The sequence below is a fragment of the Peromyscus californicus genome, unplaced genomic scaffold, assembly GCF_007827085.1.
Source record: "Peromyscus californicus insignis strain IS unplaced genomic scaffold, ASM782708v3 Scaffold_8__1_contigs__length_139910024, whole genome shotgun sequence".
Classification (NCBI taxonomy): Eukaryota; Metazoa; Chordata; class Mammalia; order Rodentia; family Cricetidae; genus Peromyscus; species Peromyscus californicus.
Genome location: NW_026294606.1, coordinates 54648001 through 54673252, shown reverse-complemented (window position 1 = coordinate 54673252; position 25252 = coordinate 54648001). Strand labels below are relative to the sequence as shown.

General features: G+C 43.0%; 1 protein-coding gene across 2 annotated transcripts in view; it reads left to right on the top strand.

Annotated features, from left to right (window-relative positions):
• The window catches only part of Pitrm1 (pitrilysin metallopeptidase 1), a 31630-nt gene that overhangs the window by 1758 nt on the left and 4620 nt on the right, over positions 1–25252 (top strand). For both annotated transcript variants that reach the window (XM_052729339.1, XM_052729340.1), the window contains exons 3-22: positions 2812–2918; positions 3391–3542; positions 4481–4595; positions 4679–4775; positions 5972–6132; positions 7209–7335; positions 7567–7655; positions 9226–9354; positions 9973–10086; positions 10488–10584; positions 11905–12039; positions 13503–13641; positions 15055–15171; positions 17664–17796; positions 19347–19467; positions 19581–19657; positions 19882–20047; positions 21353–21453; positions 23611–23731; positions 24767–24838. In XM_052729339.1, coding sequence (XP_052585299.1) covers positions 2812–2918; positions 3391–3542; positions 4481–4595; positions 4679–4775; positions 5972–6132; positions 7209–7335; positions 7567–7655; positions 9226–9354; positions 9973–10086; positions 10488–10584; positions 11905–12039; positions 13503–13641; positions 15055–15171; positions 17664–17796; positions 19347–19467; positions 19581–19657; positions 19882–20047; positions 21353–21453; positions 23611–23731; positions 24767–24838 — 2370 coding nt within the window. The remainder of the gene's footprint in view (positions 1–2811; positions 2919–3390; positions 3543–4480; positions 4596–4678; positions 4776–5971; positions 6133–7208; positions 7336–7566; positions 7656–9225; positions 9355–9972; positions 10087–10487; positions 10585–11904; positions 12040–13502; positions 13642–15054; positions 15172–17663; positions 17797–19346; positions 19468–19580; positions 19658–19881; positions 20048–21352; positions 21454–23610; positions 23732–24766; positions 24839–25252) is intronic.

The window sequence follows — 25252 nt, the reverse complement described above, 5'->3', positions numbered from 1 at the left end:
TTGAGATCTCTTGAGAGTAGAGACTGCAGTTTTTAATCCTTACCTTTCCAGGATCTGGCAAGCTTCCTGACTCACAGCAGGTGCTCCAGATGGCTTACACATGAAATGATGGCCAGGCCTTAATTGTACCCTTCAAAGCCTCAATCATTAGAAAATGACCCCCCACACACACCAAAGTAGGGCTTTTGTAGTCAAACCCACTGAAATTTCTGTACCCAAGCCTGATCGTTCACTGTGATCAGTACAGATGATGTTTGCTGTTCCCTATGTCCCCTCATTCACATTCTGTCATCAAGTATAGTTGCCTCTAAACTTGCATACAACCCTTTTTAGCTAGTTTGTCTTGGAATTACAAAGAAGATATAGTACACCAGTATTTACTTGATTTACATTAAAAATGGGTTTTGTTGGTTCCTTTTCTTGTCTTTATTTTGTAGGTTTAGGTTAAAGCCTTCATATTACTTTTTTATTTAAATGTAATTATTGAGACATTTGAGCTGGGGATGTAGCTCAGTTGATAGAATGCCTGTCTAGGATTCAGGAAGCCCTAAGTTTCATCCCTAGCACCATATGAAACCTTGTTTGGTGGTATATGCCTATAAATGAAAGGTGGAGACAGGAGGATCAGGAGTTCAGGGTCATTTTTGGATATTTAGCAAGTTCATGGACAGCCTGGAATACTCTGTCTCAGATATAGATATAGATATAGATATCTTAAATACACAGATACATATATGAAAGGAAATCTCACAGGTCAAGTTTTTGGTCACAGACTTTGTACTGTCCTTGTGTTTAACAAATATAATAAGGCAGAACCTGTAAACTAGAAAGCCTCATGCGGCTGCAGCAAAGGGCAGAATTTGATAAGTGGTAGAAATAAGCAAGGCCAGTGAAACTGGAGCATTAGTTCCAGGATAGGTCTTGGAGTGATGAGTCACAAAAATGGGGTGAGAGCATTGTGAGCTCCCTGAAAGGCCATGCAGAGGAATTTACAAGTTGCTGGCAATGAAGACCTTGTTCAGAATGGTGCGTTCAAAGAGAAGTGTGGAGGTAATGGTAATTCCTGCTTGAAAACAACTTCCCTGAAAGCTGTTGTTAAGCAGGCACAACATTATCTCCTGGTTTTAAGTACATTGATCATCTATCTGAGTGAATTCAGGAACACAAAACCAGCTACAATTGCACAAGTATCAAGAGCCTGCTTTATCCATGTCATTTGTATACCTGGGCCCCTAAGTTAGACTCAGGAGACTTGGTTCTAACTGTGGTTTTGATGGGAACTTCCTGTAGAGAAGTGAACAGGTTATCGTCTGAGAAAAGAGAATGATAATGGCATAGTTACCATAGTATGTATGGCTTGTGATTGAAAGGAAGAAAACCAGCTGATATGAATGTGTGACAGGACACAGTGTGTGTGTGTGGCATGTGTGTATGCATGCATGTGACACACACACACACACACACACACACACACACACACACACACACACACACAATGTGTCCCTATGGGTGCCAGAGGTCTTCCTCAGGGGTATCTTCCTCAATCATACTTTTACTTTTTTTAGGCAGGTTTTCATGTCATCCTGGCTGGCCTCAAATGTGCAGTGTAGCCAAGGACAGCCTTCAGCTTCTCTTACCCTCCTGCCTCTATCTCCCAGGAGCTGGGATTGCATGTGTATGCTCCCATGCTCTGTTTCCTAGGGTGCTGGGAATGGAACTCAGGCCTTCATCCATGGCAGATCCCCTGCCAGCTGCATTACATCACAGCCTTGAGACAGGCTCTGTCACTGAATGTGGAGTTTGCTGATTGTGTTAGACTGACTGGCGGGCTAGTGAACTTTGGGAATCTTCCTGTCTCTGCCTCCTTGGTACTGGGATTACAGACATATTCTTTTGTGCATCTGGCTTTTTGTGGATGCTGGGGATCAAACTTAGGTCCACATGTTCTCTCAGCAAGCACTTTATTGACTTACCTGTCTCTCCAGCCCCCAGAATCCTGCAGTTTATATCAAGGACTCTAGAGACTCACTTGAGGAAGAGGTCATTCCTCCATCTCTCTGCTGCTGCTCCCTTCCTGAGGAGTGGGGAGTCATTCATTTGTATGGCAGGCATTCATGACATAGTTCAGTAGAAAGGACATGGACAGAAGGTGGACCTTGGCTCAGTGGTCATTAACTGAGCCTCAGCTGTGTTTCTCTGTAAATGAGTAAATGAGGGGATGGATGGCAATGTGTACTTCCTATGTAACATGCTTGGAAAATGATTGATAAAGAATAAGTAATTAGGACCAGAAGCAACATGCCTTCTCATTGGCCTCTAATCGAGTCTTAATTTCCTTGGTTGTGAGATCAGGGATTTTAATAAGATGGTCTGTCTACACCAGGTCTAAAATGCTAGCTTCCTAGCCTAAGTCTTGGCCAGGGGAAATAACTTAGTTGGTGGAATACTTACAAGAGGACCTAAATTGAATCCCTAGAATCCATGTTAAAACAGAAAACCAGGGATGGTGCCATGCACCTGTAGTCCCCTAACAGAAGAGGTAGAGACAGCTGGATGCCTGATGTTCACTGGCCACTAAGTCTAGCTTACTCAGCAAGTTCCAGGCCAGTGAGAATTTGTATCAAAAACCAAGATGGACTGCTCCTAAGGAATGCCACCAGAGGTTGTCCTCTGACCTCCACACACTCGTGCGTGCACACACACACACACACACACACACACACACACACACGAGAAAAGACGCTGGCTCTCCTGGTGTGTTGACGGCAGCCATGCCTCGTGAGTGTGCTCACACTGTCCTTCTCTCCCCAGGTCACTCCTGTCCCTGAACTGTTCCTGACAGCAGTAAAGCTCAGCCATGACAACACGGGAGCCAGATACCTGCACCTGGCGAGGGAAGACAAAAATAACTTATTCAGGTGTGGGGTCCTTTTGAGACCATGTCCGTGAATGTCTCTGTCCAACACATCTACCATACATCCTGAAATGAGAGGAGAAAGTGTGCCTTCCTGGGCATGGTGGCTCACCAGTAAACTTAGTACTAGGGAGGCAGAAGCAGGAGGATTGCTGTAAGGTCTAGGTGGGGCGAGGCTATGTACTGAGTTCCAGGCCAGACTGGGCTATAGAGCGAGAATCTATTTCTACCTCTCCCCCTCCTCCCATAAAGGAAGATTATATGAATTCATCTGAAGATGCTATCATCTAGATACATTGAAATTTTACAGCATGACTCAGTGATTCAGACATTATAGTCAGAAAGCATTTTATCGAAAGACTGAGATATGACAGTGATTGTTTTTAATGATGCAGGGTGGTCACAGGCTCAGGAATTCTGCTACAGAATGTTAGGCTAACCCTTGTCACCTGTTTGTCATCTGTCCTTTCCCTCAGTGTACAGTTCCGCACAACCCCGATGGACAGCACTGGAGTCCCCCATGTTCTTGAGCATACCGTCCTCTGCGGTTCTCAGAAGTATCCATGCAGAGATCCTTTCTTCAAAATGCTCAACAGGTCACTGTCCACGTTTATGAATGCCTTCACAGGTAAGACTGACATCCTGAATCAAAACCATGTTTGGTCTCTCAGATATAAGTGAGTGAATTTAAGTTATTTTCCAAAAGCAAAAGAGGACTTAATATAGTAGAATAATTTTTATCAGTCCCTGGACTAGGTGAAAGATGTTAGAAACTCAATTATTTTAGGAAAGCTACATCTTGGTTCGATAATAAAAATGGGAGTACTAGGGGCTGGGGAGATGGCTTGGTTGATAAAGTGCTTGCCGCAAAGCATGAGGACGAGGACCCAAGTTCAGGACTCTAGCACCTATTGCCAGGCATAGTGGTGTGTACCCACGATCCTAATGCAGGAGAGTGGAGCTGAATTGGTGAGCTCTGGGTTCAGTGTAAGACCCTGTGTCAAAATCTAAGGCGGAGGGTGATTGATAGAAGTATCAACATCAACCTCAGGCCTCCACGGTCACACAAGCACATGTCTACATGCACCCAAGCACACAAACATATACACAGACATGTATGAACACACACAATTAGCAAGTAAGTAAGTGAAAACTGGAGTTTTAGGATAATGGTATGGGAGTTTTTCTGATAAAGTTCAGAACAAATTTGGGGATATCCCTATAGCATGTACAATGTTTGATTAATGTCTGTATTGCTTGAATTAAAACAGTCAATCAGTCTTATCAATTAAGCCAGTGGAGCAACCAAGTCAAGCAGTCAATCAAATCAGAGCACAGGGAAGGTCACTGGAGAGCTGGTGTGAGTGTCTGTTCAGAGAAGACATTGGGGTTTGGAAAGGTTAAGGCTCAGCGTGACGAGCTGAGCGGAAATGCCAAGTGCAGGGCTACCCCTTCTGTTTCCATGGGAGTTAAATACTGAAGGATGTCAAGAAGTGAGACTTCAAAGTCATGAGTTTCTCAAAGCATTTCGTATATTTTTAAATCTCACTCTTCTTTTCTCCCCAGCCAGCGATTATACGATGTATCCGTTCTCCACACAAAATCCCAAAGATTTTCAGAATCTCCTCTCAGTGTATTTGGATGCAACTTTCTTCCCATGCTTGAGGGAACTGGACTTCTGGTGTGTAATGATCAGTTATTTGGTGCGGGCGTTAGTAGTCTGCTCACTACCATCTTTTATTTATCCATTTACTGTTTATTTAGGCAGGAAGGATGGCGACTAGAACATGAGAATCCAAGTGACCCTCAGACCCCCTTGATCTTTAAAGGAGTCGTCTTTAATGAGATGAAAGGGGCGTTTGTAAGTGCTCTTCCTCACTTCTACTGTATTAAAATTATCGTTGTAAAAAAACGTAGCCGGGCGGTGGTGGCGCATGCCTTTAATCCCAGCACTCGGGAGGCAGGGCCAGGCGGATCTCTGTGAGTTCGAGGCCAGCCTGGTCTCCAAAGCGAGTTCCAGGAAAGGCGCAAAGCTACACAGAGAAACCCTGTCTCAAAAAACCAAAAAAAAAAAAAAAAGTATGTGTCTAAATGGAGCATGTTCATCTGTGAGTGCAGGCTCTGGCATGCCACGGTGCCTGTGGAGAGCAGAGGACAGCATAAGGTGATGGTGCTTGCCTTCCACTGTGTTTGAGGAGGGTTCTCTCATTTTTCACACCAGGCAGTCTGGCCCATGAACTTCTGCACATTGTCCTTTGTCCATCTCCCATCTTGCTATGGGAGTGCTGTGTTTACATAGGGTTGCTAGCGTGTACAGCTTTATGTGTATTCTGGGGATTTAAACTTGTGTCATCATACGTTTGCACCAGACAGGGTTTCTCTGTGTAGCTTTGCACCTTTCCTGGCTCTCACTCTGTAGCCCAGGCTGAGATCCACCTGCCTCTGCCTTCCGAGTGCTGGGATTAAAGGCGTGCGCCACCACCAAGTTTGTTAACCACTGAGCCACCACCTCTCCCCCTCCACCCACCTTTGTAAAATTTTGAAATGTGTGTGCACATGGAATGTAGGAGACCTGTGGTTATTTAATATTCTCACCTAACTCCTTAAATTGTCAGTACTGAGAGTAGAACCCTTCGATGGTGAAAGGGCAGGTTTCATTATACAGGACCTGGAATGTGAAAGCCTGCCCTTGGCCTGGCCCACTCATTCAGAAACACACAGGATAGTTTTATATACCAGGACAATCTCTGATTCTGTGGCCTCTTTTAATAGCAAATTGGTTATCTTTTATACTCCAGTTGGTATCATTTTGTTCATGACACTCCATGGTAGTAACATCCTTGTGTCTATATAGTTTGTGGACCAAGCAGTTCTTTCCTTCTTCCTTACCTCACCATGCCCTTCTCTCTGACTTCAAACTGTGCTTCTAAGAGAGCCAGTCTTAGGGTTTACAGATTATGAATAACTTGAACGCCAAGTTAAACTGAACCCCTGTGGCTCTTGGGTGGCATTTGATTTACAAATATTTTCGTTAACTTACTTCTTTTCAATTTCAAGACAGACAATGAGAGGATATTCTCCCAGCACCTTCAGAACAAGCTTCTTCCTGACCACACATACTCTGTGGTCTCTGGTGGGGACCCACTGTGCATCCCAGAGCTCACGTGGGAGCAGCTGAAACAGTTCCATGCTACTCACTATCACCCAAGCAATGCCAGGTAGTGTTGGTGTAGAGATTTGATGGTGGACCAATAGTTGACGTGCTTACATTCCTACAGTTCTTATATTAAGTGATGTGGCTTCTCATTGAAGGAAGAAGTGTTTACTGAACAGATTCATAACTGGGTAAAATCATGTTACTTTAGTTCACCTCTGGATCCTACTGGGGCATCACTGTAAATAGCTATAGCCGTAACACTCAGTTGGCAGTGTTTAGTGGTTACAAACTATCATTAGAGTCACCTCTTGGAGTCCCAATTCCCCATCCTGGTCTGTGTTACACCTTATTACATATAGTTTATGAATGGTGATGTCCACGAGTGGACTAAGGTTCCCCATGACAGACTGAAGTATTCTGTAAATGGGGAATAAATGGTGAATGGTAATAATTGAACTTTATTTTTATTGCTGTTAGTTTTTTTGCTTGGTTAGTTGTTGTATGTACTTTTGTCTACAATGTTTGTTTGGTTGGTTTGTTTTGTTTTTTTGAGACAGGGTCTCACTGTGTAGCTTTGGCTGGCCTGAAATTCACTATGTAGATCAGGTGGCCTCAAACTCACAGAGATCCACATGCTTCTGCCTACTAAGTGCTGGGATTAAAGGCATGTACCAGGCTAATAATTGTACTTTAAATGATAGCTTTTAATGGAAAAGAAAGATTGCCTCTGGCATTTGTAGCCTTTTCCCCTGATGATTACATAACATTATATTAAAAACATGCAGTCTGGTAATTATAGCCTAAAGTTGAATTCTATGAAGTTCTTTATTTGGGGCTGCCAATCTTAGATACATTCTGGTATACATTGTATGTCATTGGAACTCATTTGGTTTTTGCAATGCCTTTATAGCAGGTTCAAAATAAAATTAAAGAATTTTTGTTGCATTTAACCAAGTCCTCCTGTTTGCTATGTGTAGTTAGACTGCCTCAAAACAAAAAACATCCTTAAATGCAGTTAAGGATCATGGGGAGATTAACTAGTCTATACCTTGTACCCTCTGTCTCATACAAAGTCCTTCCATGTTGATTCCTTCCCATTTCAAGCAAATAAGCTGCTGTGTTTCCTGGAATTCTTAGGTTCTTCACTTATGGCAGTTTTCAGCTAGAACAGCACCTGAAACAAATTCAAGAAGAAGCCCTGAGTAAATTTCAGAAAATGGAGCAGAGTACAGCGGTGCCAGCCCAGCAGCACTGGGACAAGCCTGTGAGTGCCCTATCCAGCTGTTGTCAGCGGTTTTATCCTGCCTGTTAAATGGATTGAAACACAGACTTGGACAGTGTAGTACTAATATTTTGAGAAGTTGTCCTGGGGTGTGCAGTGTTTCCGAGCTTTTCAAGACTGAGACAATGGTTACTGCAAAGGATTTGACATGTCCAGATCATCTCTGGTTGGTTCATGCTCAGTGCCTGCCTAAAGTATCACATCATTTTGCAGAGAGAATTCCATATAACGTGTGGCCCAGACTCATTAGCTACGGATGCCTCTAAACAAACTACTGTCAGCGTTAGCTTCCTCTTACCAGAGTAAGTATGTGTTGTAAAATTGATGCTGGCAGACAGTAAGAAAATAGGCAGATTAGAAGGGTAGATAATTCACCACTCGGGAGTAATTTAATGGACATGTAGGAGGGTTCAGGAAGCCAGCAAGTTTTAAGACTAGAGAACAAATGTCAAGTTTTTAATAATATCAGATGCTGAGTTGGGAAAATCAATTCTGCCATCTAGTCAGGGAAAAATAATGTTCTTATTGTATATGCACACATATTCACACAGGGTCTCTGCACTTCACTCTGGCTTGGTACTGGCTATATAGCCAAGAATGACCTTGAACTTCAGCTTTTCCTGCTTCTGCCTCAAATGCTGTGATAATAAGTATGTGCCGCCACGCCTGGTTTTTAATGCAATGCTGGGACATGAACCTAGGGTTTCATGCATGCTAGGAAAGTACTCTACCAATTGACCCACATTCCCTTCCCTACTTAGTATATATTAATGTTAATTGATTCATTAATATTAAGCACTTCCCAAAAAAGGGACTGCTTTTAATGGTTTAGCTTTTGGGGGGTTCTTGGTTCACTCCAGGTATAAGTATCCTGTGAATGTTGTCCTCAGGAGAATATGCCATAAACAAAACTAGAGATTTACTGAAGAGCAGCATCAAATTCATGCCCTGAAGAGCATTTCAGAAAGGAAGGACAGGGCTCCTCTACCCACCCAAGCTCTGGCTGCTGCTCATAACTTCACAGTCTCTTATGGTGCTGACATGGTCCCATTGCTGAACCTACAGTATGTCAAAAGACAGGGTAGACCATCTTTTGGTAGCATTTGATGTGTAACTAAATTTTCTGATTCTGAGCCCCCCCCCCCCCGCCCCCCGTGCATCCCATGTAATTATTAAAATAAAGTAAAAATTCAAGAATTTCTAGTTGAAATTAGGCTTGATTAGAGATGCAGGTGCTAATTTTTTTTTTTTTTTTTTTTTTTTTTTTTTTTTTTTTGGTTTTTCGAGACAGGGTTTCTCTGTGTAGCTTTGCGCCTTTCCTGGAACTCACTTGGTAGCCCAGGCTGGCCTCGAACTCACAGAGATCCGCCTGGCTCTGCCTCCCGAGTGCTGGGATTAAAGGCATGCGCCACCACCGCCCGGCGCAGGTGCTAATTTAAGAGTGGTTTTGAATGACTTTAAAAGCTCTTAGGGCTATAGAGAGGGCTCTGTCAGGAAAGTGCTTATTACGTAGCCATGAGGACCTGAGTTCAGTCCCAGAACCTTAAAGCTGGGCGTGGTGACACAAACTTGTAATCTCAGTGCTTTTGGCAGTGAGTGAAGATAGACAGATCCTCGGGGCTCACTGTCCAGCCAGCCTAGCAGAATCAGGAACTTCTAGTAAAAGTAAGAGAGGCTGTCTCCAAAAGTAAGCTGGATGGCACCCGAGGATTGACGAATGAAGTTGACTGTCGTGTGTATGTGTGCAACTACAAACACGCATAAACATGTTTATACACACATTTTAAAACAGAACATATGTATAACCACCAGGAATGTTCCTTTGCGTTCTCCTCTTACTGACCCTCACTTATTCTCCCTCCCCCCGTGAAGTATCACTGACACTTTTGAAGCCTTCACGTTGAACCTTCTGTCTTCTCTCCTGATTGCGGGGCCCAATTCCCCCTTTTACAAAGCGCTGATTGAATCTGGACTCGGCACAGGCTTTTCTCCTGATGTTGGGTAAGTTGTATTTCTTTGGTTGGATTTGATCGACTTGATTGGTTCATGGGTTTGACTTATTGATATGGATAGGGTTTGGTATAGTTGGCACGTGGCTGAATTGATTGGTTTGATGGAAGTTGATGTGACTGATTTAGTTGATTTGATTGATTGGCCTGTTTGATTGATTGACTGATTTGCCCAGGTAGCCTTGCATTTTCAGTCTTCCTGCCTCAGCCTCTCGGGTAGCTAGCACTCCAGACCTGTCTGTGTTCCAAGGCCTGGATTTATTGGTGTTCTACATCAATACCACTTACATTGTGCTTTAAAATTCCTATTGTTAAGTATTCCTTAAAACACTAAGGTGTTGTAAAGCTCAGCAGTTCACTGTTTCTAGGATTGTTTTACCATAACACAGAATCTTAAGTAGTACTGACTTTTAGAAATATTTAAAAGGTTATGATTGTACATTTGACTAGCCACTAGAAGCAAGTGTCTGAGACCATTACTTTAGTACATTGCTTTAATGCATTCTTCGATGGGATCGTGAGTTAGAGTCTTTAGTCCTGATATATCAGTAAAGTACATCACAAAGGAAAGTGCTTGGCTGCTGAGGCATTGTTTGCTTTTGTATTCTAGATATAATGGCTACACGAGGGAGGCTTACTTCAGTGTTGGCCTCCAAGGGATTGGAGAGAACGATGTCAAGACAGTCCGAGAGCTCGTTGACAGGACAATTGAAGAAGTTATTGAGTATGTGCGAGGGTCATGATGACCTGCTTCTGTCCTTCCTTCATGAGTGTTCTGTGGGAAGGAGACTGAGCCATCTCCACTACCGCCATTGACAACCTCCTCTCCATGTAATGTGTGACATGTGTTGGTTCAATTTAGTTGTTTATATATTTGATTTTTATTCTGGATTTTTTTTAGCATACAAAGTAATGGGTAGTGTGACATTTTCATATGTGCATATGTGTGTGTGTGTGTGTGTGGTGTATGATTTGTTCTTATTTGTCTTTCCCATCTTTATGTCCCACCCCTTGCTCCTTCCTTCCCCATATAGTCCCTCCTTATATGTCACTTATTTAATTGTTTCCGTATTCCCTCTGCCACCATGTGACCTCTCTTTTCACAGCATCTCACTTGTTTTTTAGGAAAGGATTTGAAGATGATCGGATTGAAGCTTTGCTTCACAAAATCGAAATCCAGATGAAGCATCAGTCTACCAGCTTTGGCCTGGCCCTGACGTCGGTATGCAATCATTGCTACAGCTGCTTTCCCTTTTGTTTTGATTTTGGTTTTATAACTAGTAATTCTCTCTGAGTTTATTTTTTTATTGGTATGTTGTTTTATTCTTTTTTTGAACTTGTTTTTATAATTTTTATTTGTATTTGAAACAAGGTCCTGCCATGCAGCCCCAAGCCCAGTTCTCTCGGCATCCTGAATGCCAGGGTTATAGGCATGCACCATGGTGCTCACCAGAACTGTGGTTCTTGACAGCAATGAATAGATTGATTAACATTGACAAGTGATTTTCATTTGAGCTTTGAAACTTCTACTATCCTGAATCAAATACAAATATACTTATGATTTAGTTTCAAGTCACTTATAAATATACTTATGATTTAGTTTTTCTTTCTTTTTAAAGGTTTTTTTTTAATGTATGTGTATGAGTGAATGCCTATGAGAATTTATGTGCACTGTGTGCATGCAGGAGCCACTGGAGACCAGAAGACAGTATTGGATCCCCTGGAAACTGAACATGGGTCCTCTGCAAGAGCAGTAGCTCTCTTTACCACTTGCCAGATCTTTTTATTAGTTTTTGATTAGCTTGTTTAGTTGGCTGTTAGTTTTGTTCTCTTTTATTTGCCTGTGAGTATTATTAAGTATGCAAGTCTATGTGTGTATGAAGGTGTGTGTGTGTGTGTGTGTGTGTGTGTGTGTGTGTGTGTGTGTGTGTGTATCTGGATGTCTATGTGCAAACCAGGGGGGCAATATCAAATGTTGCTCCTCAACTACTGTCCACCATATCTTTAAGACTGGGACTCTCACTGGCCTCTCACCAAGTAGGTGATTCTGGCTAGACAGTGAGCAACAGGGACCCACCTGTCTCTGCCTACCCAACATGTATCACCATGCTTGGCTTCTTTCTTGTTAATGGGGGTTCTGGAGATCAATCACATGTGCTTGCAAAGCAAGCACTTTACCAACTAAGCTGTCTCCCCAGCCTCTTAATTGACTGCTTGAGAATATTACATTTTTATATGAAATGGATTTATTTATATAGCTAATATGTTATATATCATAAGCAAAATAGAATTAATAGACTTTAAACTATGTTAAAAGCAGTTATGTCTTGGGGATGAAGGATATTAGGGATTGAACACAGGGCTTTGGACATACTAGACAAATGCTATACAAACTGAACTATATCCCCACCCCTCATCCATGGTGTTTTTAAGTAGACCTTGGTATCATAATAGACTGTCATGCCTTTGATGTTTACCTGGGGTAGCCTAGTTTTTCTGAGGTTCTAACACTGCACTTTATGTTTATATTTCTTTGTTGTAGTATATAGCTTCTTGCTGGAATCATGATGGGGACCCTGTGGAACTCCTGCAGATGGGAAATCAGTTGACTAAATTTAGGCAGTGCCTTAAGGAAAATCCAAAATTTTTACAAGAAAAAGTAGAGCAGTATTTTAAGGTAAGAAAATTAGAGAATCTTTAGTCTATAAGTTGGTAGTTAGATTTCAAAATATTGAAAAATGTCAAGTTTTTGAAAATGGTAAAGTTAAGATCACAATGTATATAAGTCAGTTTCTGTTAATAGATTATGTATATATATGTGTGTATATGTAATAAGAAATACACGTGCTTACATGCCTTAAATTCTGTTTTTGAGATTATAATGCAAATTCGGTACTTATTTATTACAGTAATATATGTATATAGAATGAATTATTGATTTCTATTTCCCCCACACTCTAGCAAGCTATACTTGGCTGTGTATTTTCTGTTGTACTCTACTTAATTACCGAGGGTCACACTGTTACCTGTTTTGAAGGATAGCTTTCTCATAAGAATTGGCATTGTTTGGGACAAGGAATGTGATCATTTGACCTATGATTTCTCTGTGTCCTATATGTACCCACCTCCCCATACACGCTTTGATTGATTTGTCCTAGAATACACACCCAAGCTTGCTTCTCAGCCTTCCTGCCTCTGCCTCCTAAGTGTTGGGATAACAGGCAACTCCCACCACATCCAGCTGTTGGGAAGTTCTTATTGTAATCAGATCCACATGCCTCTCTTTGTTGAACATCGTGTGCACATGCTTAATTGTTGAAATAAGTAACAGAAGCAGGCTAAGAACACCTGCCATTTTTCTTGTATATTTGGTCAACATCTGTCTTGTACACTTAAATTATAAACTGATGAATTGTAAGTATTGTTCCAGAGGCATACATGGTGGCACATGCCTATCATCCCAGCACTGGTGAAGCAGAGGCGGGAGGATCAGGAGTCCAGGGTCATCCCTGGCTACATCATAAGTTTGAGACCAGCATGGGCTACCTGAGACCTTGTCTCAAAACAAACAAACAAAAAATTATAGTTCTAGCCCAGACGGTTGTGGCACATGCCTTTAATCCCAGCACTCAGGAGGCACAGCCAGGTGGATCTCTGTGAGTTCGAGGCCAGCCTGGTCTACAGAGCAAGATCCAGGACAGGCACCAAAACTACACAGAGAAACCCTGTCTTGAAAAACCAAAAAAAATTATAGTTCTAGCCTTTCAGAAATTCATAGTACTAGATAAGAATTAATTTTGAGTTCTCTTATCTTTAAAATAATTCATAATATCAGAAAGTGCAGGTTTTCTTTATAGTCAAAATGTACATTTTGGGAAAGACAGTGGTTACAGTTGGCCTGATTGAAGTAACAGCACTTATGGCTCATGTACTGACCATATAGCAGGTATGGTCACGAGTGTTTCATATGGCCTGTGTGCTCAGAGCTGCCAAACAGCCCTAACGCAGTTCTCATTATCTGAGAGTCGGGAAAACAGAACTGTAAGCCCAGGTTCGCACTGCTCTCATGTTTTAATTCGTTGGATTTAATTTCACCTAATCTTGTTTTAATCTGGTTTCTTATTGCCATGGTTTCGACAGAACAACCAGCACAAGCTGACTTTATCCATGAAGCCAGATGACAAATATTATGAGAAACAAACGCAAATGGAGACTGAAAAACTAGAGCAAAAGGTGAATTCTCTCTCCCAGGCGGACAAGCAGCAGATCTATCAGAAAGGTCAGAGGGATTGGGGTGAGGTGGCTTACTTGATTTGATGTGATGCATCTGATTCCTATGATTGGCCCAATGTTCCTCGGGCCTGAACTCAGGGCGCTGTCAGAGCTAGGCAAGTGCACTCCCAGGAAGCTGTCTCTAGCCTCTTCACTGTTTATTTTGAGATAAGAGCTCAACACTGACCTTGAACTTTCCCACTGTCTTTAGCTGGGATTACAGGCTTGTGCCTCCAGGCCTGGAAACACAGTTAATTATATCAGTAGTTCTCAACTGAAGGCCATTGTTCCTGTCTTCCCCTCCATGCCCCCCCCACAAAGAATCCAACACTTGGCAGTAGAAAAGTTTTGCTTATTTTAAAGGTCATGCATCTGTCTTAATGCTTGCATGCTCTCTACCCTCCCTACAGCCTAGTGAACTTTTTACCCCTCATAGTTAGAGGCAAGATAGTTTTTGGACACCTACAGACTTCATATATGTCATGATGGGTTCCACCCATGACATTTAACCATTTCAGAAAATTCACACTGTAGTTTGTTTATTTATATCGGCTCAGGGGTCCAGGTTATGGGCCACCCATCATAGGGAAGTTAAGGTGGCAGAAATATGAAACAGCTATCACAACCCATCCAGAGTCGAGATCAGAGTGCGGAGCCCACGTTCATGCCCACTTGCCTACCTGTGTGCAACTAGCTTTCTTTATTCTTAGGTAATTCAGAGCCCAGCTCATGAAGTGGTGCCACCTACATTTAGGGCGGGTCTTCGTACCTCAGTTAACTCTTTTAAGACAATCCCCACAGACATACCCAAATCCACCTGTCTAGATGATTCCTCATCGAGACTCTTTCCAGGTGATTCTAGATTGTGTCAAGTTGAAAGTTGAAGTAGAGCAGTAGCACAAGACGTTAATGATGATGCTCAGGCTACAGAAGGGGTTTCTTTCTGTGCAAATTCTCTGCAGAGCTCACTAAAGGTAGGCACAGTGCTTGGAACCTCTGGATTAAAGGCCAGTCAGAAGATGCCTGGCAATGGGAAAAGGTTTAAGTTTGCATCAGTGTTTTTGGTGTCTGACTGCCACGGAAGACTGAAGAAGTCCTTAGCATGAGGGACTTGGTGATTTGAGGAAAGAAAGAAGAAAAACAGCTGAGTGATTCAAATGTTGACTATGAATGTATGCACACAAGGGGCAATTGGGGTGCTGGGGTAGTTGCAGAATGATGCAGTGACATCAGGTTTGCCTAGACAAGGTGTGGCAAGCACTTACGTGCTTTGATGATCGTGTCCCCTCTACCTGTGGCCTCAGTGGCTCACTTTGGATCTTATATAATGAAGACTAGCAGACCAAGAAGAGCATAAAACCCTAAAACTTTCAGTCAGGGTTGTTTGGTTTTCATTTTCATTTTTTTTTTTCCACTTTAGGTTTAGAATTACGAACTCAGCAAAGTAAACCTCAAGATGCCTCCTGTCTCCCAGCACTAAAAGTCTCTGACATTGAACCCACCATGCCTGTCACCAAGTTTGACATCGGGCTTGCAGGTCACCATCAAGTCCTTCTCATGGGTACCTGGGTGCTTTGACTGCATGAAGAAGCAGTTTGCAAATAGGCAGAGTCATGTTTTAGATGTTTTCCAGAAAACATCTGAGTGAGCAACCTGTTCTTATAGCTCTGCTGTTTATATGCCTTGCAAATTATTGTTGGTTTATATGTGCATATGTGTGTATGTGTGTGTGTGTGTATATATATATATGTCTATTTACACATATATATATATGCGTGCATGCGTGCGTGAGTGCGTGCGTGCGTGCGTGCGTGCGTGCGTGTAGGCCAAAGGCCAATCTTGTGTCTATCTGCTCAGGTATGATCCACTTGCTTTTCAAGACACTGTCACCACAGTGTCACTCACTGGGACTTGGGGCTTTGCAGTTCAGTTAGGCTGGTGAGCTGGTGACATGTCTCCATCTCCCAGTTTGGGGATTACCAGTGTGCACCTCCACTCCTGGCTTTCTTTCTTTCTTTTCTTTCCTTTTTTTCTGTGGATTGTGAGGATCAAACTCAGGCCCCTGATTTCACAAACTGAACTTTTTCACAGTCCTTGCAAAATATTTTGACTTCAATGGTGATAGACTTCTTTATTCGGTAATAAGCTTTGTTTCTTCCTCTAAGTATAGATTTAATGGTGTCAGGGGGATTCACTGCTGCTGGAATCAGGTGAGGATAGGTGTTTCCCTGTGGTTGAATTCAGGATGGCTTTGGAAGACTGTAGGAATCCTCTGAGCACTTGTCTCACTCTAGCTCTTTCGCTTGACTGTCATCCTAGGAGAGGAAGTGAGGGGATAAATAAACATTGGCAAAGTTAGGTCCTGAGGAGTTACAGAGAAAGGATAGGGCCTGGGGATGCTGTGGGCCTCCTGTATCACTGCTGTGAGATCTTGGAGTTGCTTGTTTTCCCTTTGCTTGTGGTTGGTGACATGAGAGACAGTTGTCTCTGGAAGAGCATTTTCCTGGAAGATGTTGCCACATGAACTTGTGAGTGGCCATGGGTAGTTTTTGTATTGATCCAGCCAGAGGTTGAGCTTTAATGTGCACTGTGGATGATGGATAGATTTGATTGGATTTGATTTTGGAACTGAGAGCCTCCTGTTTGCTAGACAAGCACTGGATGACAACCCCAGGGTAGAAACAGTTTCCTGTGAGGCATCTCTACCCTGCCTTGCATATTTTAACAGTGATTATCTCACTTGCCATGTCCGATTTATTTGTATAGGTTTGTGTGTTTAGCTGAGAGGGGCCGCAGGGAAAGAATGAAAACTCCCAGAGATCATTTTCATGTGTGATATGGGTGTGTGTGACTCCAGATGCACCTGTATGTGGTTGAGTGAACATGTGGGGAGCATGTGCATGTGGAGGTTGATATTGAGAATCATTCTCCACTGACCTTGTAACTTATTTATTGAGGCAGGGCCTCCCAATCAAACCCAGAGTTGACCGATATGGCTAGTCTTGCTAGACAGCTTCTTCCAGGGAATCACATCTCCAACCTTCAAGGCTAAAATTAAAAGTGGGCTGCTATACCTATGTGACATTTTACATGGATGTCCCAACTCTGGACAGTTGTCAAAATCCCAACTCTGGTCCTCTTGCTTGTGAGGCAAGCACTTTGACTACTGAGTAATCACCATGACCCTTCTTACATTTTTATTTATAAGGGAATTTCAAGAAATAGAGACAATAAATCACGTATCACCAAACATTTTCATTCCTCTTTCAGTATAGGGCACTGTGCTAGGTGGGGATATATAAACCAGAATCCAGAAAACCTACCCCCAGAGATGAGGGGATGCCCTAAGGTCATGGTGTCCTAAGATATCATGAGGGCTTGTGGAGGACAGGGCATTCATTATACAGTGTTCCTGAAGGGTGGGAGGACTCACTGGGGGAGACCAGCAGCATATAGAGATGGGACAATGAAGTCAGATGTTGTGGGAATGACCATCAACATGGACTTAACCATGTTGATGAAGGAAAGCTCTCAGGGTATGGCTCAGATACAGGTGAAACTAACACAGAGATGCTGCTGAAATTAGCTGTGCAATCAGAAAAACACGGTGAGTGTTCCACCCCAGTGCTTTGGCAAGCAGGGGCTGCCTTACACCGCAGTGTTTCTACTTCATACCGGAAGGAAAGTGCAGTAAGGAAACACGCATCAGCCATGGGAAATGATCAGTATGTTTCTATGCTCTTACAAGGTCTCAACCTCCATCCTTGAAAAGCAGTAGCATGATTTCTTAAAGAATGATTAGGGGCTGGGGATGTCGTTCAGTTGGTAGAGAGCTTGCCCAGCATGCAGAGTATCACTTGAACCCCACTGTAATCCATCCCAGCAGGAGAAATCAAGAGCTCAGGACCATCCTTCGATAAACATCTAGTTTGAGGATAGCCCTACCTACATGAGACCCTGCTTCAGAAACAACCACGAACCCATTCAAATTTTATTAATTAAACCAAAAGGATTGCTTTTGTTTTCCAGCTGGAGACATCCCTGTGCAGTACTGCCCCCAGCCCACCAATGGTATGGTGTATTTCCGAGCCTTTTCCAGCTTAAACACCCTTCCAGAGGAGTTGAGACCCTATGTGCCTCTCTTCTGCAATGTGCTGACCAAGTGAGTTATAGAGCGTAATAGATGCACATCCATGCTGTTCAGCATATTTTTATGATGTTTATTAGTGTGTGTGTGTGTGTGTGTGTGTGTGTGTCCTTTGAGTATTTGTGTTATGTTCACGCCCTGATGGGTGTCACCTCCCAGGGAATTATTTTGTTTTTAAAACCTCCCAGGGGGTTATTTGGTTTTTAAAACTTAGTGTTGTCACTGCCTGTACGATGGTATTTGCTTTCTTATATGGACATGTTTTCTCATTTTAAATATGTTACATTAAAATATGAATCTAGAGAAGTGGGTAATACTTATGAAGGCGCCTGTCCAGATGGATCACCGAAGATCTTGAAGAAAGGGGAATACACTTAATCAGGAAATAAGAACAGTTCAGTGTAAGGAACAGCTGTAGCTTGAGGGCTGTCTGTCCAGGTGGACAGCCTCCTCCTGTCTCTGCTTTTCTCTTGAACTAACTCGGCAGTGGCTGTCGTCGTCCCCCGCCCCCCCCCCCCCCCCCCACCCCCCCCCCCCCCCCCCCCCCCCCCCCCGCAGGCCAGCCTGTGGAGAGATTAGAAATTGTATGTGAGTGTGTCTTGACAGCTACAGACTTCTTCTCCTGCTATAGGACAGTAAAGGGAAACTGAGGCTGAGAGATGGCCCAGCAGCACTTGCTGCTCTTCCAGAGGCCCCGGGTTCTAGTCCCAACACCGACATGGTAGCTCACAACTGACTGTAAATCCAGTTCCAGGGATTCTGATGTCTTCCTCTGGTCTCTACAGGCACCGGGACACACGTGTACACAGACAACCATGCAGGCAAATACTTAAACATATGAAATAATAGAATAAAAGAAAAAGTCAGGGAAACCTAAACCACCATGCACAGTGGCTGGGTGCTGCCCCTCATTCTGATGTACACTTCATGGAGTTCAAGTTGCCTGCGTGTTCCAGTGCTGCCTGGCTCTGGAGCCTATATGCTGGCTGAGGATTGGATTGCATGGAAAATGCATCTTTGACTTTTAGGAAGTTTTGTCCCAATTCTCAACCATTTTAATAGCTCCTAGTGTCTGTCCTTTTAACCCAGTTTTCAGGAGCACCTCACAGTAGTGCTCTGGGCTCAGATGGATAATTTTTCTTCTAGATACATCAGTACACAGAGAATTCTTGCACATATTTCTCAGATCCCTCCACTCCATCACCAGATATTTGAGCAAATAAAGTATGTGTGAAAATATTTAGGGGGAAGAGAGCACTCATGACAACTGTACAAGCTGAAGACTGTAAAAGCGCATGCATCCTGTTGTCTTTAGCGGTGGACACTAACTGCTAAAGTCTAGCGTCCTGGATGCTGGACATGAGTTCCAGATGGAGAAGTGCGTTTGTACCTCAGTGAATAAGCACATCGAGCTGTGTAGAGGTTTATGCTAGCATGCATTCAGGAACCATGACATGTACAGGAGATAGGAGAGTTGTGGTTATGAATTAGCATACATACCCTGTGCAGTTGAAAACGATAGGCACAGGCAACTCTCCTAACTCAGGTACTTCTTTGCTCATCAGGCTGGGTTGTGGCATCCTTGACTACAGAGAGCAAGCCCAACAGATTGAGCTAAAGACAGGAGGCATGACCGTTTCGCCCCATGTGCTCCCTGACGACTCACAGCTGGATACCTATGAGCAGGTAGCCTTTCACTCTCCATCACGGCTAAAGTCAAAGGCTTGTCTCTACAGTGTCTTTAGTTTTAATGGTACCATAATTAATTTCGTCTTTTGTATTTTTCCTTGGTGATGTAGGGTGTGCTGTTTTCATCCCTCTGCCTGGAACGGAACCTGCCAGACATGATGCATCTGTGGAGTGAAATATTTAACAAGTAACTTTACTTGCACTGTATATTAATAAGTGGGAGTTTAACATATCTAATTCTGAAATGCTTCCCCAAGGATTTTCTTCACTTGTCAGATTCTAGTCTGATTTTACTTGTAATCCCTAAGGACATAGAAAATTTTGAAAGATACCGGATTACTCTGTAATAACTTTACTGCTGTATCAAAATGGAACTGGGTCGGTCTCCAAGACTTCACTGTGTTTTTGTAGCCCATGCTTTGAAGAAGAAGAGCACTTCAAAGTGTTGGTGAAGATGACTGCTCAGGAGCTCTCCAATGGCATTCCAGACTCGGGGCATCTCTATGCATCCCTCAGAGCGAGCAAGACGCTCACACCTTCAGGAGACTTGCAGGAGACCTTCGGTGGGATGGATCAGGTGGGCACTGGCAAGGACAGGTGCTTGTTCAGGATGAGCAAGGCTTCCTGGAATTGGTAATGTTCTCTGGTAATAAGTGATTTTATCTCAGAAAGCTAACCTTCTAAAAGCTGGATTTGGTAGCTTATGCTTATAATACCAGTGCTAAGAAGTCAAGGCAGATAGATTCCTGAGGATTGCTGACCAGCCAGTCTAGCCTACGTAAGGAGTCCCAGGCCAGTGAGAGACAGTGTCTCTTTAAAAAGGTGGATGGATCCTGAGGAATGAGCCGAAGTTGTCCTCTGGCCTCCACATATACATGTTTGCACACGTGGCTGTGAAAATACATACACATGTACACACACAGACTGAAACCAGAAGGCTAACTTTCTAACTTAATTCTGATTTTTTTGTTTTGTTTTGTTTTTACTTTCTGGTTTTGGATACACAAACAGGGTTTCTCTGTGTATCCCTGGCTGTCCTGGAACTCACTTCTGTAGACCAGGCTGGCCTCGAACTCATTTACCTGCCTCTGCCTCCTGAGTGCTGGAATTAAGCCACCACTGCCTGGCTTAATTCTGATTTCTAATTCGCAGACTTGATGGAGGAAAGTGTTGGTTTGAACTCACTTTCCTCTTGGTGCCATACGCTCCCTCAGCAGCACCAAAGTGACGCTGGCAGTAGACACGCATGCGCACCCCAAACCAGGGCACATCCAGTGGTCAGTCAGGACCTGGATCCAGGACGTTTGCATTTCAGACCTGTCCAGAGAAGAAATAAATAACTTTAAACTGAAAAATTACTACTAACGTAGAAATTGCAAGGTGCCAAAAAAAAAAATTGCTGTGCTCTGCAAACATATTTTCTATAACTGCAAAATTCTAGAGCATCACAAATACTCTTGTATTATTTTCCTGCCACTGTGATAAAATACCATAACCAAAGGCAATTTAAGGAAGAAGAGATCTATGTTAGCTTGTGGTTCTAGAGGGATAGAGGCCATGATGATGGGAAAGGCATGGCGATAAGAGGCAGAAGCAGAGGCCACATTTTCCTCCATACTCAGGAAGCAGAGAAAACAGAAAGTGGGTGAGGCAATAAACCCTCAAGGCCCACCCCCACCAGCTTACCCCCTCCAGCAAAGCAGCACTTCCAAGGGGTCCTATATTCTCCCCAAACAGCACCACCATCAGTGGACCAAGTATTCAGATACATGAGGACCTTTCTTATCCCAACCACCACGGCTGTCACCTAAAATTTGTTTGAGTTGTGCAGTGTATTGACTGTGGGTGTGGTCTGACTCAGTGTCTGCCTCCTGTGGTCCAGGTGAGGTTGATGAAAAGGATCGCAGAAATGACAGACATCAAGCCCATCCTGAGAAAACTCCCCCGGATCAAGAAATACCTACTAAACTGTGATAACATGAGGTGGGTGCCCCAATTGCTTCCAAACAGATCTTATGATTCACACCATTTCATGAAATGTCATTTTTCAATATTCTTTTTTGAAGATGTAATTACCTGAATTTACCTTCAAAACAGAAAGTGTGTTGGTGTAGGTGTTAAGTTACAGGATTGCTTCTAGACTTCAAAATAATGTTTTGTGGAAATGAAAAGAATAGCATTTTAATTTAATAACAGTTGGGTGTAGTGGAGATGAAAGTGACTAATTTAAGTCTCGAACTACAAAGTAGGCTTATGGTGCCAACTAAAAAGTTATTTGCTTCTAAAAGTAAATATTTCATAAACAAGGAATCGGTGAGACCTAGTGAAGGTTATCTTGCTCAAGACTGGTATCCTATTAGGGTTTCTCTTGCTGTGATGAAACACCACAACCAAAAGCAATTGGGGAGGAACAGCTTTATTTGGTTTCCATATCCAGCGTCACAGTCCACTGAAGGAAGTCAAGACAGGAACTCAAGCAGGGGAGGAACCTGGAGGGAAGGACTGAAAAGTCCATGGAGGGGTGCTGCTTACTGGCTCGTTCCTCATGACTTGCTCAGCCTTCTTGAATAAAACTCAGGACCACCAGCCCAGGGCTGGCCCCATCCACAATGGACTGAGCCTTCCCCCATCAATCACTAATTAAGAAAATGCCTTACAGCTGCATCTCATGAAGGCATTTTCTCAATTGAGGTTTTCTCATTTCAGTTGATGCTAGCTTGTGTCAAGTTGACATAAAACTAGCCAGGACAACCAGTGTCTTGTAGCGGTTTGCGCACACTAAATTAGCTTTATGCATTCAGGCTTGAGCGTGAATAAAAATGAAGTATCAGTAGTTTACATTCAGTGTCTTGCTACCACTAATACTGATGTAGTATTCACTGATGATTAACGAGAAAATGCCTAACTAAAGCTACTGTTTTGCATAGACTCCTGGTCTCTTCCTCCAGTCAGTTCTCGAGAACCATCAACAGATGCCACGGGGCAGACTGGCTGCAAGAGTGGGGCCTAGGCATCCGCAGTGCTCCAGCCTTCGGTATCCTGTGGGCCTGGTTTGCACTTCCTTCCCTTTCACCCTAGGCCAGCTGAATTCAGCGCTTACCCTTACACCCAGGCTTTATTTAGTCCAGCATTCACCATGGTGCCCCAGGCCAGCCTGGCCCAGCAATTACTCTTACATCCCAGGCTGACTTTCCCCGGGGTTCATTTTACACCCTAGCACTCACCTATACCCTAGGATGGCTTCCTCCTGTGTTCACCATAACACCCAAGACCAGCCTGGGGAACTTAGATTGTCTACTTCCTTCTCCATGAAACTGTCTTTGCAAGGTTCTTCCATGCAATAAAATCAGTAATCTATACACACAGTGAGTATAGAGCCCATCCGCAGTATTAACTAAATAGTGTCTGCCATGAGTTAACTCCAAAAGGGGGAAACATGCATAATCTTTGTGATTCTCTCAAGTGGGGAGGAGTTTTGTAAAAGGATGTTTTAAATGTTTTTGACACCTTTACTTTCTGGTTTATGGAGCTGGAGAGAGGGCTCAGCAGTTCAGAGCATTTGCTCCTCTTACAGAGGATTGGAATTCAGTTCCCAGCACCCACATTGAGCAGCTCACAACTGCCTGTAACTCCAGCTCCAGAAAATCCAATGTCTTCTCCTGGCCTCCATGGGCACCTGCACACATGTGCCTATACATCGTACGTGTAAGATGTGGACATGATTTCTATTTTTAATTCTCTGTTTTAGCAACAAGTTTGTAGTTTCAGAATTCTTTTGTGGATAGTCATGATTTTAAGTTTTCTGCTTTTTGTTATAAATCTGAGGCATTGATGGAAGCTGCTAGTGTTCATGCTCTTGATTTTGCTCCTCAGAGAACCTTTGTGTTCACAGCTGTGAGGGAGTGACATGGACGACACATGGACCACACTGGTGTTAAAGCTACTCTAGAGAATGAGACAGCTGCATGATTTCTACATCTGGATACTATTTCTTTTAAAGATTTTTTTTAGTGTTTTATAACAAAAACAATGTTAATCACTTCACATTTCTGTGTCATTTGTACAAAAATATGATGTTAGTAAAATAATGGGGTTTTTTTTGGTTAAGTGATTTTACATGTACACAATTCTTTTCTGCAGATGCTCAGTCAATGCCACATCTCAGCAGATGCCTCAGGCAGAGAAAGAGGTGGAAAACTTTCTTAGAAATATTGGCCGCAGCAAAAAGGAACGGAAACCCATCCGTCCACATATTGTCGAGGTAACAGAAACCATGTCACCTAGTTTCAGTGCATGAGATATATAGGAATTAATATCCTTATGGTTATATTTGGAGATATAGGTGTATGGGAGAATTAAGTGACTTAGTCAACCTAGTTAAGTGAATTCAGACCCTTGATTTGGTCTTCAACCCTGCATCATGTAGTTTTGTTCATGCTTTGAGGTGAGCTTTCTCCTGATAGAGAAGAGCAGACTTTGTCCTGGGGTATAGTAATAAAAAAAGAGACAAAAACCTTGACCCAATTAAATTGCTCCCTGCATTTTGTTAGGCTTGGAATCAGACACAAGTTGGTAAAAAGCTTTTTCAGTGATTTTATCCTTGGGTACTATACTTGTCAGTAATAATCTTATCAGTGCAATTGATTTGCAAAGGTTTGTTTTGTTTTTGAGTCTAAATTCCTAGAAGCCTCACTTGTCACTGCAGAAGGTTGACACTTTGCAGATCATGCAGGAATTATTTTAGTGTCTTCTCTGCTGTGGTTACATGTCCCTTCTTCCTTTTGTCATTTGGTGTCCCTGTCTCTTTGTTCTCTTCATTCTCCTGGGAAGGGAAACCACACGGAGGTAACCCACTGCTCCTTTGGGCCTCTGTCAGTAGCTTGCTTGCCCTAACCTCGTGCTTTGGAAGATACAGGGATACTTTGGTCATTGTTTTTGTTGTTGCTGCTGTTACTTTTATTTCCGCGTGTGTATGTATGTGTGTGAGCATGAGTGTGCCATAGTGTGCATGTGAAGGTCATTAGATAACTTGTAGGAGTGGGTTTACTCTTTCCACCTTGCAGGTCCAGACCTGTTGAGTCATCTCACTGGCTCTGAAAGACACAGTTTTATGACTAGAAATAGTCTTCTTCATTGACTATTTGAAAAATGTGCTTAAAATTTCACTGCTTTACAACATGAAGCCTGTCTGCCTTAGCTATTCCATGGAAGGAACTCTGTGAACTTTATAGCGCCCATACCTCCTTAACTATTTCAAGTAAGTTTCTCTTCACTCTTGGACACTCTTCATTTTCAGAAACCTACACACAGTGGCCCCCGTGGCAGTGCACACGTTAACGGCTCCCAGATCGTCAGGAAGCTGATAACCGTGAGTGACCACAGACTGTCGGGCTTCTTGCTGTGTGCGCGAGCAACCTCAGTCTATCACCATTCTTCTAGTGGGTTCTTTCCAGGACCACACCGTGCAACCTCAGACTTGGGGATTCACTGTCTCTTGCCTTTTCTTTTGAGACAGCCCAGAATGGGTATCATAGTTCTTAATAAGCCTCTACTTTTTCTGCCAAATGGTCTCATCACTTCTCAGTTTACCCTCATTTTAATGTAGTTTATGGTGCTTAAATCACAGCAGCTGCCTCCAGTCAGGCAGTGGCATCAATCCCCTTGTACTCATTGGTTTCCACAATGATGCTTCTTGGTCTGCCTATTTGTAGAATATGGCAGTTTAATGTGTTCCTGGAAAATCAGCCTCACTCGGGAATGCTTTTAATTTAATAGTAATTGC